This window comes from Anolis carolinensis, chromosome 2, assembly GCF_035594765.1.
Source record: "Anolis carolinensis isolate JA03-04 chromosome 2, rAnoCar3.1.pri, whole genome shotgun sequence".
NCBI lineage: Eukaryota > Metazoa > Chordata > Lepidosauria > Squamata > Dactyloidae > Anolis > Anolis carolinensis.
Genome location: NC_085842.1, coordinates 198525095 through 198541475, shown reverse-complemented (window position 1 = coordinate 198541475; position 16381 = coordinate 198525095). Strand labels below are relative to the sequence as shown.

At 39.9% G+C, this 16381-nt stretch overlaps 1 protein-coding gene across 3 annotated transcripts in view; it reads right to left on the bottom strand.

Moving 5' to 3' along the window:
- Positions 1-262: 262 nt before the first annotated feature.
- abca1 (ATP binding cassette subfamily A member 1) overlaps positions 263-16381 on the bottom strand; it is a 160444-nt gene continuing 144325 nt past the window's right edge. For all 3 annotated transcript variants that reach the window (XM_008103698.3, XM_016991135.2, XM_062971510.1), the window contains 12 exons: positions 16206-16350; positions 15245-15368; positions 14155-14284; positions 13683-13803; positions 12121-12183; positions 11387-11493; positions 10711-10852; positions 10178-10312; positions 8531-8634; positions 8166-8258; positions 6440-6683; positions 263-3990 (listed from right to left, as the gene is read on the bottom strand). In XM_008103698.3, coding sequence (XP_008101905.2) covers positions 3850-3990; positions 6440-6683; positions 8166-8258; positions 8531-8634; positions 10178-10312; positions 10711-10852; positions 11387-11493; positions 12121-12183; positions 13683-13803; positions 14155-14284; positions 15245-15368; positions 16206-16350 — 1549 coding nt within the window. In that variant the 3' untranslated portion in view covers positions 263-3849. The remainder of the gene's footprint in view (positions 3991-6439; positions 6684-8165; positions 8259-8530; positions 8635-10177; positions 10313-10710; positions 10853-11386; positions 11494-12120; positions 12184-13682; positions 13804-14154; positions 14285-15244; positions 15369-16205; positions 16351-16381) is intronic.

Below are 16381 nucleotides of genomic sequence, written 5' to 3'. Positions count from 1 at the left end.
TTCAGATTTGTATCACTGACTTGTAAGCATAAAGTACAATTTCATTTATCCACATCCAACAAAGTATGTCCCCTCTAGGCATTTTCTAGGTTCTCCAGCAGATCAATGGTATTCTTGGTCCAGAAGTTCTTAATTTCAATAGAGTTTGTTATTATCCATAGTCCCATTTATCTACACAAAGTCTGGGAACAACCCCTATTGATACAGTGGTTGTATCAGTCTCTAACTTGGGAATCAATTTATTCAGCAGTTTTAAAATAAATCAATTTGTAGACCAGCAACACTTTATTTTTTTTCTTTACTTGATACAAGGCAATTAACAAATGCCTATTAATATTTCACAAATAGTTTATTAGCAATACAAATATATATTTGTTTTTCATGAAAATGTCCATTGAAAGATTTTTTTAACTTAAAATTTTTTGTGTGTATGTGTGTGAAACTGCTCCAGATTTTGCAAAGTTAACAGACTATTCCAGTGCAAAAATAGATCCCATTACAGCTAGCATAAAGTGCTTGGAATGAAGGATCAATCATTGAAGAGAAGGGAGACAGAAACAGGTAGAAGGAAGAATACGGTAACACAGGCTTTCCATTAAGTGTTCTAGAAGAAAACTATAGGAAAAGAGCCTCTACAGCAGTCAAAAAAAGGCTGTAGAAGGATGCAGCAACTCCACCCCATACATACTAAAGTGGTAAATGTTCTCAACACAGTTCCATGACCAGTGGTTTTATCTTACAATACCTGCAGCACTGAAGGGTTTTGTTTTTTTTCGTGTCAGGAGAAAACCAGCACTGAAGATAATTTTGGCTAATCCACGTCAAACACATTAGAAACCTTGTATAACATGGCATTACAGATTTTGAGGAAATTGATCTATATACACAACATTAATATTCGGCGTGGTATTGGATGGACTGTAGTCCCAGTCTAACAAAGCAACTGTTTCAAATGGAAGGGGCAAATCTTTTCCACTGAAAGCAGCATGTCTTGCACCTATATCGTCTATATTGGGAAGGCAAAATCGGGACCTTAGGCATCCCCGTGGCCCGTTTTCACAGCCTATGTCCTACTCATGGTGAAAAAAAATGGCTAAATAGTCAATTTGATCCAAGGGTTATAGGCCCCCAGCTCCAACTGGTTTCTGGTCCAGTTGTGTGTGTGTGTGGTGGGAATGCCCACTTGTGATGGAACTACAGGTGAAAAATTGGAAGTTGTTCATTATAGCTTTGCACTTACAAGTCTTCTTGTGTTCTGTAAGGCTACTTTCAAAGTAAGTGCAGACTTTGATAGTGTCTGCTGGCCCATAATATCACACCAGCCTACAAGAGGGCAGCATGGTACTGAGGTATAGTGGCTGCAGGCACCACAATGATGGCAAGTTGTTCTCTGATGGACACAGCTTTTGCTATTGTTGCCCCGCTATCTCCCAAGCTGTTCTATGATGGACATAGCTTTTGCTGTTGTTGCCCTGCTGCTATGCTTTGCTTTACAAAGTGGCATATCCTAGCAAAACATCCTGGAGTAAGTCATGAACAGGATTCCAACTTCTAAGGGCCCTTCCAGACAGGCCCTCTATCCCAGGATCTGATCCCAGGTTTTCTGTTTATCCCAGATTATCTGGCAGTGAAAACTCATATAATCCAGTTTAAAGCAGAAAACCTGGGATATAGGGCCCTAAGAGAAAGAAGGAAGAGGCTACCTTTGAGTAGACTTGGAGGATGACACGTTTAAACAACACATTGTTTGCTTTGGACTGTGTGTTTGCATAAAATGGCACATCTAAAAGGATACATTAAGGAGAACTCCCGTTTTGTCTCTTAGGGTCCTTCCACACAGTCATATAACCTAGAATATCAAGGCAGAAACTTCCACAATATCTGCTTTGAACTGTTTTATCTGAGTCCACACACCATATAATCCAGCTCACAACAGCTAATGTGGGATTTTATTCAGCTGTGTGGAAGGGGCCACGCTATCTTCAAGCAGGAGTTATAATTGCAAAATCATTTATGTGCTGTGTACTTACAGGGCCAAATGATTGATTTCCAACTATCTGGTATGGAGAAGTGAACCTTCTCCCTACTAATGTATAGCTTTAGGCATTTGATGGCTGGAGAGAGCTTTGGGAGAGAGAGGGGGAAATGAGTGCCTTTCGAATAGTTACAGCTATATTTTTCAGGTTTATACCTGGTTTGGGGGAGAGGCATCACAACTATGATCCTTACTGACATTGCTAACAAGAAGGCTTTAGGTTATTGTTAAGGTATTCATTAGTTGTCGCAAAGAGGCACTCAATGCTATGACTCTTCTCAACTTTGGCCAACTATTTGTGCGTTGTTTTAAAGGGGGCTCTAGCTGTTCCCAAATGAGAAATTATTCTGCAAATCATCTTACAGAAAAACAAACTAGGGACCCTACCACACAGCCCAGAATATCAAGACAGAAAACTCCACAATATCTACTTTGAACTGGGTTATCTGAGTCCACACTCAGATAATGTGGGATTTCCTGCCTTGATATTCTTGGATATAGGGATGTGTTGAAGGGCCCTAGTCAACCCGATAATATAAAATGCATGCATTCTGTTAATCTCTTGCCTGGGATTACCCATCTTTACTTCCAACATTGAATATAATCTCTTACAAGTGGGAGAGAAAGAGGAGTAAGGTGGGAGGACAGAGCTGTGAAAAGAAAGGCAAGGGACAGGAGATTTTTCTCCTTCAACTAATCTTAAAAAGGACAGTGCTGTGCAAGGTAAGAAGTGGACATCTTATGATTTGACATCTCGGGTAGGAAAACCTTACACTGTAACGTTCATGTTCACAAAAAAATGGGATAGTGGTGATTGCAAGATTATAAAAACCTACGTTACACAAATGATACCAACTACATCTAGATCTTTAGAGTAATAAGAGTGGTATGAAAAGTGATTGACAGATAGGTGGGGATGCTGAAATGGGCCAACAGGTCCAGATCACCACATACACTGCTGATTCGAGAAGTAATACTGTTGCAAACAAGAGACATATCAAAAACAAGGCTTAAGTAACAAAAACAGAAAATAGCAACAGTTTCACAAGAGCATAGTGTAGGAATAAGCAAATTGGTCACCATACCGTGGGACAGAAATCCTCCCAAATGTTTGTATGGTTGATCCTGCTACACCATGATAAGAAACACTGAGTTAATAAATGGATGTATGTTTCGAGGTGATGTGCCTCTGGCCCATGGTTAAAACCACCAATGGTCTTCATACAAATCACCTTCAATTTGTTTAGGTAAACTGGGCCAACAGCTAACACTTAAATAAGGCCACAGCAATGTGTTGTGTGATGATTGCTTGGCACTGGTTACATTGGTGCTTTCATTGCCAGCAATGGATATAGCACCCAGGCAACCCTACTCATCCCATAGAAGGGCTGTGCACATCTTAACATGGCAAATAAATAATCACTGGCCAAGAATCCGCCCAAATCTTGCCACATGACCTCTAAGCAAAAACAAGTAAGTAGAAACAAGTGGAAGTATGGCAGAAGGACCACATAACAGCATGTGCCACCATACTAGAATTTCACAGAGTTATAATGTAAGAACAACTAGATTCAAGTCTTTCACTAGAGAACAGTACAACAAGGCAACATCTCCAAGAGGCACTGCCTCCGTAAAGGAATATTGTTTTCTTTGCATTGAATTGCATTGCATTGAACTGTAGAACATCCAGTTTAGCCTCTTCCGCTCTGTATCCTCTGTCTCTTGGCTCTTGGGAAGAACTCCTTGTGCCACAGAAAGGATGAATGCCTCCCTTCTGCTCAGTACTGACGTAACATCCTTCTCAAAATGGTTGCTCATACATAGCTTTCTTTCACTTTCTCATCTTGCAAAAAAGACGTCAGCATTGCAACATCTACAACAGTCTGGTTTTTGTGCAATGACAAGTCCTTCGTGTGGTCGTCATCACTTTGGTCCTTTGCAAAGTTTACAAATACCTGGAGGAAGAGAGAACAGGAAAGTAGGAGACATTGAGTTAACAGTCTTAATAGCAATACAGCAATAGTAATAACGGCAATATTCATCTACAGTTTGGTTGTTAGATCCAGGGCAGATGAAAACAAACAAATGCACAAAAGAGAAGCAACCAAGTACAATACAAAAAAAATCAGACTTGGACTGCTTGGTATATACCATGAAATTCAGGCTCCTTCCACACAATTGTAGAACATCCCATATTATCTGCTTTGAACTGGATTATATGACAGTGTAGACTCAAATAACCCAGTTTAAAGCTGATATTATGAATTATCTGCCTTGATATTCTGGGTTATATGGCTGTGTGGAAGGGTCCTCAGTAAGACCAGGAACAGCTGACAACATTGGATTGAAAAGCCTCCAGATATCGAAATGTCTACAGTTCTAGCAGAAGACACGTGGGGCAGGGCAGGGCAGGGCATGGATAACACTGTGGTTTGAAAATGTTATTTCCTGTTTGATTGTGTAGTACTTACTTTGAAGGTAGTTGTTATACTTCAGAAACTTTGTTTCGTGGCTGCCACAAACTATGTTAAATTGGTTGAGACTCTGACATATTCACTGAAAAACTATATCAAACTGTGCTGCAGGATGTCCCACAAAACAAAGTTTTTGCAGTTTAATAAACTTTTCCCATGTTTTTATGATGGAACCAATTAGAAAATGACATTTATAACCTAGGAACAAAAATTGTGTTGTACAGTGTAATGGATATCAATTAAGATAAAAGCTCAGAGCTGCAACAGCATCACAGAGAAAACCGTCTCCCTCCCTCTTTGAGTTTACTTTCTGTTCACGTTTCTCTTGAAGTACAAGTACAATCAATAGTGAGGTAAGGCACCATTTGCTATCAATCAATATTGTAATGCAGTTTAGGGGTGGTAGTGAATCAATATTACTGCCTGTTTAAGATGCCCAAATATAGCATTGTTCATTCCTGGCAGGAGCCTTCAGTGGCCTAGGGGATTAAAGCCTTGTGACTTGAAGGTTGGGTTGCTGACCTGAAGGCTGCCAGGTTCGAATCCCACCTGGGGAGAGCGCAGATGAGCTCCCTCTATCAGCTCCAGCTCAATGCGGGGACATGAGAGAAGCCTCCCACAAGGATGGTAAAAAAATCAAAACATCCGGGCGTCCCCTGGGCAACGTCCTTGCAGACGGCCAATTCTCTCACTCCAGAAGCAACTCCGGTTGCTCCTGACACGAAAAAAAAAAAATCCAGGCTCTACAGGCAATAGCCATATAACAGCCATTAACTCTAGTCAGCATGGACACTGAAATCCCACAAGGAGAGAGCTGTTCCAATGCCCCAAAGAAGTAGGGTAGACATATGGGCTTCTGAAAAGAGGATAGTCAGAAGAGCCAAAATAAAGACAGTCTCCCACACAGCTTAATAAAATCCCACATTATCTGTTTCGAACTGGAATATATGGCAGTGTGGACTCAGATAACCCAGTTTAAAGCAGATATTTTGGGATTTTCCACTTTGATATTCTGGGTTATATGGCTGTGTGGAAGAGCCCTGAGTCAGTTGTTGGCTATGGGAAGCAACAGAACAAAAGCAACATTGACTGGATAAAGAGATCACGAAGAAGAGAATTTGTAGAGCAGGAAAACTGGAAAAGTTCTACAAGACCAGAAACTACCCGGAAATAATGAAGTTCCTTCACAGATCAAAAAGATCTAACTGAAGCTTTGCTTGCAGCTTTTTAGTAAATTTAGAGCCAGGCCCAGTTAATTCATGCATGCGCTGATTTTTCCTCATCACCTGATTACTCTGCATTTTAAGCATTATTTGCAGCCAAATACATATATCATTTCCCCTGAAGGCATGTCATTTTGACTGTGGAATCTGATCCAGAGTCCTGTGCAACTTCACCTCCATTCCGCCCTGAACGGTAGGTGCGACGCTTGGCTCATTAAAGCCAGATGCTAATTGATGAATGGCATAAACTACTACAATGTGGTCTTGATATATAATTATATGCAAAAGGAACAATCCAGAGGCAGCTATGGAGTTTTAAAGTAAAGGTAAAGGTTTTCCCCTGACATTAAATCTAGTCATGTCCGACTCTGGGGCTTGGTGCTCATCTCCATTTCTAAGCCGAAGAGCTGGTGCTGTCTGTAGACACCTCCAAGGTCGTGTGGCCGGCATGAATGCATGGAGCGCCATTACTTCCTGCCAGAGCAGTACCTATTGATCTACTCACCTTTGCAGGTTTTGAACTGCTAGGTTGGCAGAAGCTGGGGCTAACAGCGGGAGTTCATCCCGCTCCCTGGATTCGAATCACCGACCTTTTGGTCAGCAAGTTCAGTAGCTCAGCGGTTTAATCCGCTGCGCCACCGTGGAGTATTAGAAACCTTCAAATATGGATGAGTTTGGCTTTAGGGATGTAAGTGCTGTAAACTTACTTGGTCAAGTGTGGTCTGGGAAACGGAGTAGTCTTCTATGTGGAGTCTTTTTTTGTTATTGGAAAGGATGCTAAATATTCTAGCCAGAGAAGACAAAGAGGATGGGAGCTGATACTGCAGCATGTTGCGATGCTTTTCCTTCAGCACGCTGCCGGGAAAGGCCTGCTGAAAGAAGTCCTGAACAGGTTTCAGGTCAGGGTTTGACCCAGCTATTCGCACTACTATTGTGTAGCCATCTCCAAACCTGAAAAACAGGAAGGAAAGTGTGTGATTTTCAATGAAGCAGTATCAAATATGGAGGATTTCTTTTCCTCTAGCTGAAAAAAAAGATGTTTGGACGAGCTGACCAGGATGCATTATGTTGCAGACTTGTATTTGTTACCTATGAGTGAGCAGTAGTTTTGGTATTCTAGTTAGTTTAATTTTTAAATGACATGTTTCTAGATTTCATGGTGAATAAGAAATGCCTGCAAATGTTACATTACTAACTGAAGGCTCTCAAATTTTGTTGTGTTGTGTGCCTTCAAGTCGTTTCTAACTTATGGACTTCAGGTGACCCTTTCATAGGGTTTTTTGAGGCTAAGAGAGTGCGACTTGCTCAAGGTCACCCAGTGGATTTTAATGGCTGAACAGAGACTTGAACCCTGTTCTCCAGAGTTGTTATTCAACGCTATAATCATTAAGCCACATCATTCATTCTCAAATTACACTATTCTATTGTGACTGTTTTTGTCTATTGACAACAACAAAGATGTTGAAATGGCATATTGTCACTTGTTTTATTACAATTCTGAGTTTGAACTCAGAAACAACATAGCTGAAATTCTCAGGGTCTCTGTACTTCTGTATCTAGAAGGAATTGGCTTTTGAAGTCAAACTTCATCTTAAGTGCATTTTCCCTAACCAGGTAATATTAATGCTTCAGCAGTATGCTAGGCTTGTGATTATTCATCACCTAAAAACATTTTAATCCAGGAGGTAGGACCATGCCTACGTATATGGTATACATATATGGTAACTTTTAATTGATGGGATGTTTTATTGCTATGTTTTAATGGCATTGAATCTTGCTGGAGCTGTAAGCCGCCTTAAATACTCCATAGGGTGAGAAGGGTGGTGTATAAATGAAGCTAATAATCATCATCATCATCATCATCATCATCATCACCATCTAGACAGTAGGTGTATCCAGCTGTTATCAGGACCTCAAAATCGAACTGCAAAGGCTCTGGCATAAACCAGCACAGGTGGTCCCGGTGGTAATCGGCACACTGGGTGCCATGCCAAAAGATCTCAGTCAGCATTTGGAAACAATAAACATTGACAAAATTACGATCTGTCAACTGCAAAAGGCCACCTTACGGGATCTGCTCGCATCATCCGAAAATACATCATACAGTCCTAAACACTTGGGAAGTGTTCAACTTGTGATTTTGTGATATGAAATCCAGCATATATATCTCATTTGCTGTGTCATACTGTGTCTTTGTGTCAGTAATAACTAATAAACGTGTAGACACTAGATGTATGTATATATACTGAGATACGTAGATGGACAGACGTATCCCTACATACATCCATAAACATAAACTACTTTTAGTCTCCTTTGTGGAGAGAAAAAGCAGGGTATAAATAAAATAAACCTAATAATAATAATAAGGATACAAATATGTTCCATTGAGTTCTATGGGGTTTAATTTCATTCAAGTGGATAAAATAGCCTTACCTGTTCTTCAGGTGCTGGACACTGCCAAGGCACCTGAACTGTCCATTGACCATGATTGCCATTCGAGTGCAGAGAGCCTCACATTCTTCCATGCTGTGAGAAACATAAGAAATGATTACCATTTTTAAAAATTCAGTAATTTTCTGAACTCAAGGCTACTTTTCTTACTCAAACAAAAAGATAACCTTGATACACAGGCCCGTTTATGTTGGATAAGTGAGACTCTACTGTACTTTAAATGTTTAAAAAAAACAGTAGATTTTCTCTTCTGGACATAATTTATAATGAGGAGGAGGTGGAAACAAATTGTGACACAACAATTAACTCTATTTTGCAAATAGTGCTTTAGAATCCATGCTACTTACCTGTGAGATGTAAGAACCACTGATCGTCCCTGCTTGATGACACTCAAGGCACAATTCCAAAGGAAACGGCGTGCCTTGGGATCCATCCCTGTCGTTGGCTCATCCTACAATTTACAAACAAAAACTCACTGATTCCACCACTACTGCCAGAGACTATGTGATTCCTAATGTCAACTCTGATACATTGACCATAGGTGGCAATGACAGCAGGCATCTGCTGATACTAAGGGTTCTTCTAGAGCAGTAGTTCTCAACTTGGGGTCCCCAGATGTTTTTGGCCATCAACTCCCAGAAATCCTAATAGCTGGTAAACTGGCTGAGATTTTTGGGAGTTGTTGGCCAAAAACATCTGGGGACCCCAGGTTGAGAACCACTGCTCTAGAGATCTTCTGAAGCTACTAGTCATTGTTTAGGTATTCCTTAACATAGTAGAAAACACAGGATTCAAAAAAGGTGACAGAATTGGCCAAACCCTGCTTCTATATATCTTGAGGAGGTGAGTATAAGACTGCACAATAAACCCCAAGAGTCTTACTGAATAGTATTGGCAAAGGAAGAGAAACTTGCACTGAAACATTTCAAAGTACAGTTGTATTTTCCATTTTTAAATGCTTTACCATACTGTCATGGCAAAAATTGAGCTTGCAGATCACCTGTAGTTCTCAGGAACATATTTGTACCCATTCCAGTTTCCTTCCCCCCCAAATTGTGCTATATTTTGGACCTGTTGGACTGTTTCAGGCCAAGAAGGGGTCTTTATTTCATCAAAGGGAGCAAACAAAATGAAATAAAATGTGCAATTGCTCCCCATATTCCAGGTATGTGTTCTGAATGGCTTTTTTCACTTTAAAAAATTCCAAGATATGTGGCAGAGTGGAGGATGGTGAAGATGTACCCTCATTTTCCTGCAGGAAGTAATGCAGCCCTGTAGCCCTGATACCCACGTTTGACCTATATAGAAAACTTTCCCATGCTCAGCAAGACAATAATAAATGTATAGCATTGCTGTCTAGAAGCACAAGCTTCTAGGAGCATTTTAAAAAGTGAATAGTATGGAAGAGCACTCGAAAACAACATGCCCGTGCAAGAGTAGATTACATAGTTTTTCTTCTTGTGTCTCCTACATCTCTCTGTTATGTTTGAAACAGATCTAACTAGTGGTTGATTTAAAACAACACTTTTTGAGTTTAAAGTGGTGGACCTACACAAAGAATATTGTGTATCTAGTGCCTTTGAGAACTGTTCAGTGAGATGTGTAGTCAGATCTTTGAACTCATGTACAGAGAAAAGATGTATCTCACGTGGCTATTTTCCAAATCAAATGGCGATTAATTTATGTCTTAGAGAAGCATAACTATAGTTTTAACAAATTCAAGAGAGAATGACCTTCTTTGCTTTGATGCCCTGGTTGTACTCTCCCCTAGAAGGCCCGACTGGTGCCTATACTGGTATAATTTCTGCACCAGGTTAAAATTTCACATTGTACAAGTTTGAGGTTGTGAGGTATATACCTCACAACCTACAAGGATGCCTGCCATACATGTGGGTGAAACGTCAGGAGAGAATGCTTCTGGAACATGGCCATATAGCCTGGAAAACACACAACAACCTAATCCCTATCTACATTGTGAACCTGCTCATACCTACCAGGAAGACCACAGGAGGCCCTCCAATGAGAGCCATTGCAGTGGAGAGCTTGCGCTTGTTCCCACCACTGTAGGTTCCTGCATATTTCTCTGCATACTTTACGAGGCCTAGTTTACGAACAGCCCATTCACCAACCTATAGGAAATGTAGACAACATGAATAGAAGCACATCCTCCATAAATTATTTTTGTTTGTGTAGATTCCTATTCCCTTTCCTAATTTTCATCAAATTGTTATATGTCCTAAGCTATTCAGCATTCTTACACTGACACAGGACATTCAATTAATATCCATTGTATTGTATTCTGATATGGGATATTATTTTGATACTATGTTGTATATGTTTTAACATTTTTAATTACTGATGTAAGGCCATCTCAAGCATCTGGTGAAGCAAGATACAACTGTTTAAAGTAAATACATTTCCCATGATCATCAACCATATGGAGTTTGCAGTTGTAAACACTGTCCATGCTGGCTGTAGGGTTCTGAGGGCTACAATTCCAAAAATAATTTGATTCAGATGATTTTACCTTGCAGACTTCCTTTACTGAAACCCCTCTTAAGAGTGCAAAGAATTCCAAGTGTTCCCTTCCCGTCAGCAGCTCATTAATGGCATCAAATTGTGGGCAATACCCCATATTCTGGTGGACTTCTTGGATGTTAGATAAAATACTGCAAAAAGATAAGATACAATTTTTTAAAGGTTACCCAGTGCTGCAGCACAGAATATATACTGGATCAACTGCTTCTTAAACTTATTGACCCACATAATGAAACATATCTTCAAAATCATGGGGACTGGCAGATTTTGTTTTATATTATTTAGATACAATATGTCCCAAGCTATTCAGCATTCTTATACTGACACAGGACATTAAATTAATATCCACTGTATTGTATTCTGATATGGGATATTATTTTGATACTATGTTGTATATGTTTTAACATTTTTAATTACTGATGTAAGGCCATCTCAAGCATTTGGTGAAGCAAGATACAACTGTTTAAAGTAAATACACTTCCCATCTTTAAAGGTTACCCAGTGCTGCAGCACAGAATATATACTGGATCAACTGCTTCTTAAACTTATTGACCCACATAATGAAACATATCTTCAAAATCATGGGGACTGGCAGGTTTTGTTTTATATTATTTAGATGCAATTCATTCATGATGATATAAATAAGGCTATAATTTTGTCCATACCTGTTTCCCTTCAGAAAAGCATCTCCTCCTGTAACATCTGTGTCTCCAGTCAACATCTTAAAGGTGGAGGATTTGCCAGCACCATTCACACCCAGAAGACCAAAGCACTGTAAACATTAAAATACCAGGTCAAACATATGTTCTGAAAGTTCTGTAGATTTGGTGTTCCACCCACATAGACCATACACAACCCTTGCAATGAGAAATGTAACCAAAATACATTTAATATCCTCTGAAGTTCTGGATCAGCTCATGCATTGAAATATTATGTTCTGTGATGGATTGAGATGCTCTTCTTTAGTCTAGAGGCTGAGCTAGAAAGCTGAAAATTTTGTAGGCTAAGTCTTGCCCCTCTGTCATAATCTCATCAGTTTTAGGTCCTAAGACTAAGGCAACCAGTTCGCTTTCAGCCATTGTAAACACTGTATAAGATATTAAGACAATACTGGTTTACCTTACAGATTTGCTATAAATGGTGTTACCAAACCTGGTCATCTAATCTGACTGGCAGATTTTTCTAGTTTGACCCACAGAGATGTATCAGCTTTCACCCTTGCAAGTGCTAACCAGTAAAGCTGAATCAAGGGTCCAAATGATGTCAGGATGTGAAAGCAGGAAGGTTAACCCCCCCCCCCCCCCCATACTGAAGTGCTAACACTTTCTTTTTTGTTCCTTCAGGTTATATTAAATTATATTTGACAAAAGACACAACTGAAAAGAATTGGAAACATTACCTCCCCAGGTGGAATTCCGACACAAATCCTATCCACAGCTGGCTTTCGTTTCATTCTGTATATCTGGAAAGTAGAACAGATACTAGCTTTTAGTGAACAACTATTTTTTACAGGTTTTTCTCAAGCAAAAAAAAGTTAGCAATAGGACTCTTGCTGCAATGGAGTTTCTCTAAGAACCTCCAGAACTTTGTCTTGTTTGTAAATAACAACAAACAGGCACAGCTGTGTACATTTTAAGCCACCTTGAAAAGAACAGGGCACAGGCTGAGTCAGCACATGAGACCACTGCTGAACTGATTAGTCCTGCTAGCCATGCACAGTAATTTGTGTCACCCCTGGTGCTAGAGATCTAAATATATGATTCATTCATTTATTTATTTATTTACAGTATTTATATTCCGCCCTTCTCACCCCGAAGGGGACTCAGGGCGGATCACATTACACATATAAGGCAAACATTCAATGCCTTAACATAGAACAAAGACAGAGACAAACGCAGGCTCCGAGCTGGCCTCGAACTCATGACCTCTTGGTCAGACTGATTTATTGCAGCTGGCTGCTCACCAGCCTGCGCCACAGCCCGGGTCTGCGCCACAGCCAGGCGAACCATAAATATATGATTGTTTTTTCTTATAGTAAATAATGGATAACCTAAATGAATTTTCTCCCCACTGTGAGAAAGTCTTCAAAAACTGCAGTGTTGCAATTCATGATTTATTTTTGCACAGAAAACAGCATTTTGGAACTTTTTACAGGAAATATAATGTTTTCCATAAGAAAACATTTTTTTTCTAAAGCAAAAGCCATTTTCAGTCAAAAACCTTCATATATTCAAACTTCAGATATTCTTACTATGTGCGATTTCTCTTCATTAAGGTTCATAGATATTTGGAAAACATCTCTTTCATACATTCAGAATATTTCTGAATATTCTTTCCATGCAGACCTGCCACTCATTCATGAATCATGATCAGGGCAAGCTAGGATAAACACCATAGGTCAGTGTGAAGCAGTTGTTGTGAAGGGAGCTCTAGCACATGTTTAATAAGGATGGTGTATGAATTGCAGTTTCTCCTGCATCTTGTATGTACCTGAAAGCCCAGTAACTGATCACTTAAGGCAGGCAGTTCTGCACTGTTAACACTTGTTCCATGATTTCAGCCATTTGTCAGAGCCGCCGGTGGCGCAATGGGTTAAACGCTTGTGCTTGGCAGGACTGCTGACCAAAAGGTCAATGGTTCGAATCCGGGGAGCAGGGTGAGCTCCCATCTGTCAGCTCCAGCTCCCCATGCAGGGACACGAGAGAAGCCTCTGACAGGCTGATAAAACATCTGGGCGTCCCCTGAGCAATGTCCTTGCTGACGGCCAATTCTCTCACACTAGAAGTGACTTGCAGTTTCTCAAGTCATGCTTGACATGAAAAAAGCTATTTGTAAAGCAAAGGCTTTAAAAGCAGTTATATGAGCTTTCAAATAAGTCTTTACAAAATTGTATAAACCTGAGGAGTGAAAATTCATGCTTCTCTAGGCACACTTTGCCCCAACTCCGCTCTTTCTTCTCACCTTAGTTAGTTCTTTGATTTCTAAGATGTCGCTTTGCCCACCACCGCCAATGATCCTCTGCCTTTCTCTGTTCACATCTTCATCCTCTTCACTCACAGGCGGAAGCTTCGCATAGATGGGCCTTTGGAAAATGGAGAAAAGCAACATATTAAATGGAAGGTTTATTCTCTTCTTTTCATGTTAGGTATGTGTGTGTATCTTCTAGTCTTCACTTCTCCTCTCTTCACCAGTGGCAGCTGGTGGCTCCCATGTCATTGGAGAGAAAAATCAATCCCAGATTTTAATCCGGGTTACATCAAAGCATGAAACCTATTTTTAAATAGATTCAGAGCCTTGGACAGTTCAATTAAGTTATCCCAAATCTGGAATAGCTTCAACTCCCCACTAAACATAGGAATTCCCAACACTTGTTACTATCCCAAACCGAAGATCCTCCTCCTCCAAATCTCTGAGGCTATGGAGACTGTCTTACCTGGGCTTGATAAAGAACCTGTACTGGATGAGCAACGTGATGAGGAAGAAGACCGCACCTTCTACAGCCATGGCAAAAAGATTCCGTCCCACAAGATCCCAGGAGAGAGGGGAAACAAAGCGGTTTTCACCTAATTGGGAAAAGCAGAGGCACCCATCAGCACCCAGAGAAGTGGAGAAAAATCCCCAGCCATGAGACTACATTCAAGAAGAATCAAAGATTCATAGAATCATAGAATAGTAGAGTTGGAAGAGACCTCATGGGCCATACAGTCCAACCCCCTGCCAAGAAGCAGGAAATCGCATTCAAGCTACTAATTTGCAACCTACATCAAAAGTTCATCCCTAAAGTGTTGCAATTTAAACCATCAACAAACCTGATAGCAACCAATCATTTATCAGAAATATTCTGGTGTCTATTTCAGAAATTTACCTTCATGGATTATGCTGAAGAAAGGCACATTGGCCATAGAATATACCCACAAGTTAGTCCTGGCACCAATTATGTTTGTTTAAAATGTCTCAAATGACTACCAAAAACTGATTCTCATATTCTATTCGTACAATGTTAAAAACAAATACTTATTTTAGACCAATTGTTCTCAAACTGTTGGCCTTCAACTCCCAGAAATCCTAACAGCTGGTAAACTGGCTGGGATTGCTGGGAGTTGTAGGCCAAAACACCTGGGGACCCACAGGTTGAGAACCACTCTTTTAGAGGATTCTAATCCCTATGCAACTGGAATCTTCTAATTTATCTATGAAATTTCAGAAGTCATATAGATGGCGGAGTATGATTTGCAGTGCTTGAGACTGGACAAATGTTTTTGGTTTGCCCTTCCCAGGACAAGCAAAACCATAACAACAAAAAATATTGGAAGAATGAATGAACTTACCTGTCTGAATGTATCTACCTCTATGAGCTAGTTAAAGTGCTAAGATCTGTTGGAGAGGCCCTGCTCTCGATCCCATCCCTTTCGCAAGCACGACTGGTGGGGACGGGAGACAGGGCTTCTCAGTGGTGGACCCTCGGCTATGGAACTCCCTTCCCAGTGACATCAGACATCAGGTGGGAGCAACATTTCACTTACCAAATCTTTCTAGAGCATCAGCCATAGCTTGATTTTTCACCATGTCAATTAGGCCACGACCCAGACAGAAGTGAGGGAAAATGAGGAACACAGACTTGAGAATGTCATTGATGTTGTTCAGCTTCTAAGAACAGAAAAATAGTAGCAGTCAGCTACATGAAATGTTAAGAGCAGACATCAAAATGCAAGGGACCTGCATCCCAACGCATAGTGAGAAAAAGGGAGAATCTTCCCCATTGCAACAATTATAGATACAAGATGTAAAAGTTGATCATCAATCCCTTAGGTCAGCTTGTTGTTTAGTTAGGAATGTAACATTACTACAGCAATGGGACAGACTTGTCTTCTTTATATTAATTTCAAATGTACCTTTCAATTCAAGATCTCATTTGTTGTTCAGAAATCACTCTCCATAGAGTAATTTTTGAGCAACATTTGGAGACTATTGAATCGCAGGAGACTGCTGTGGGAGGCATTTGTTTTCTCTCATAGCAGGAAGAAAATACATTAAGACAAAATAGTCAAGGATTTACCTCCCTAAGGAGATAATGCAAATATGTCTGATTCCTGACTAAAATACACAGAGCATTGTCCAAATTCCAGATTAAATGAAAATAATAATAATAATAATAATAATAATAATAATAATAATAATAATAATTCCAATAACAATAATAAATGCCACCTTACTGGGATCTGCATTCATCATCCAAAAATACATCACACAGTCCTAAACGCTTGGGAAGTGTTCAACTTGTGATTTTGTGATACGAAATCCAGCATATATATCTCGTTTTCTGTGTCATACTATGTCTTTGTGACAATAATAATAATAATAATAATAATAATAATAATAATAATAATAATAATAATAATAATAATATCACACAGTACCAACCCCCAAATCAAGAAGAAATGCTAAGTAGTATGTTAATGATGGATTTGGGTAATGAGAACTCACATTATTGGTGAAAAGTTCAAGGACGAAAGTGGCCACGCTCCCATTGATACCAATGAAGAGGTTAACGCTGGTCAGAACAACATATGCCGTACTGGGGATCTTGAATACAAAGGATGCTGGGTACATGAGAGGAGTTATGGACCACCTAGGAAAGAGAAAAGATCAAGCATTAAGGA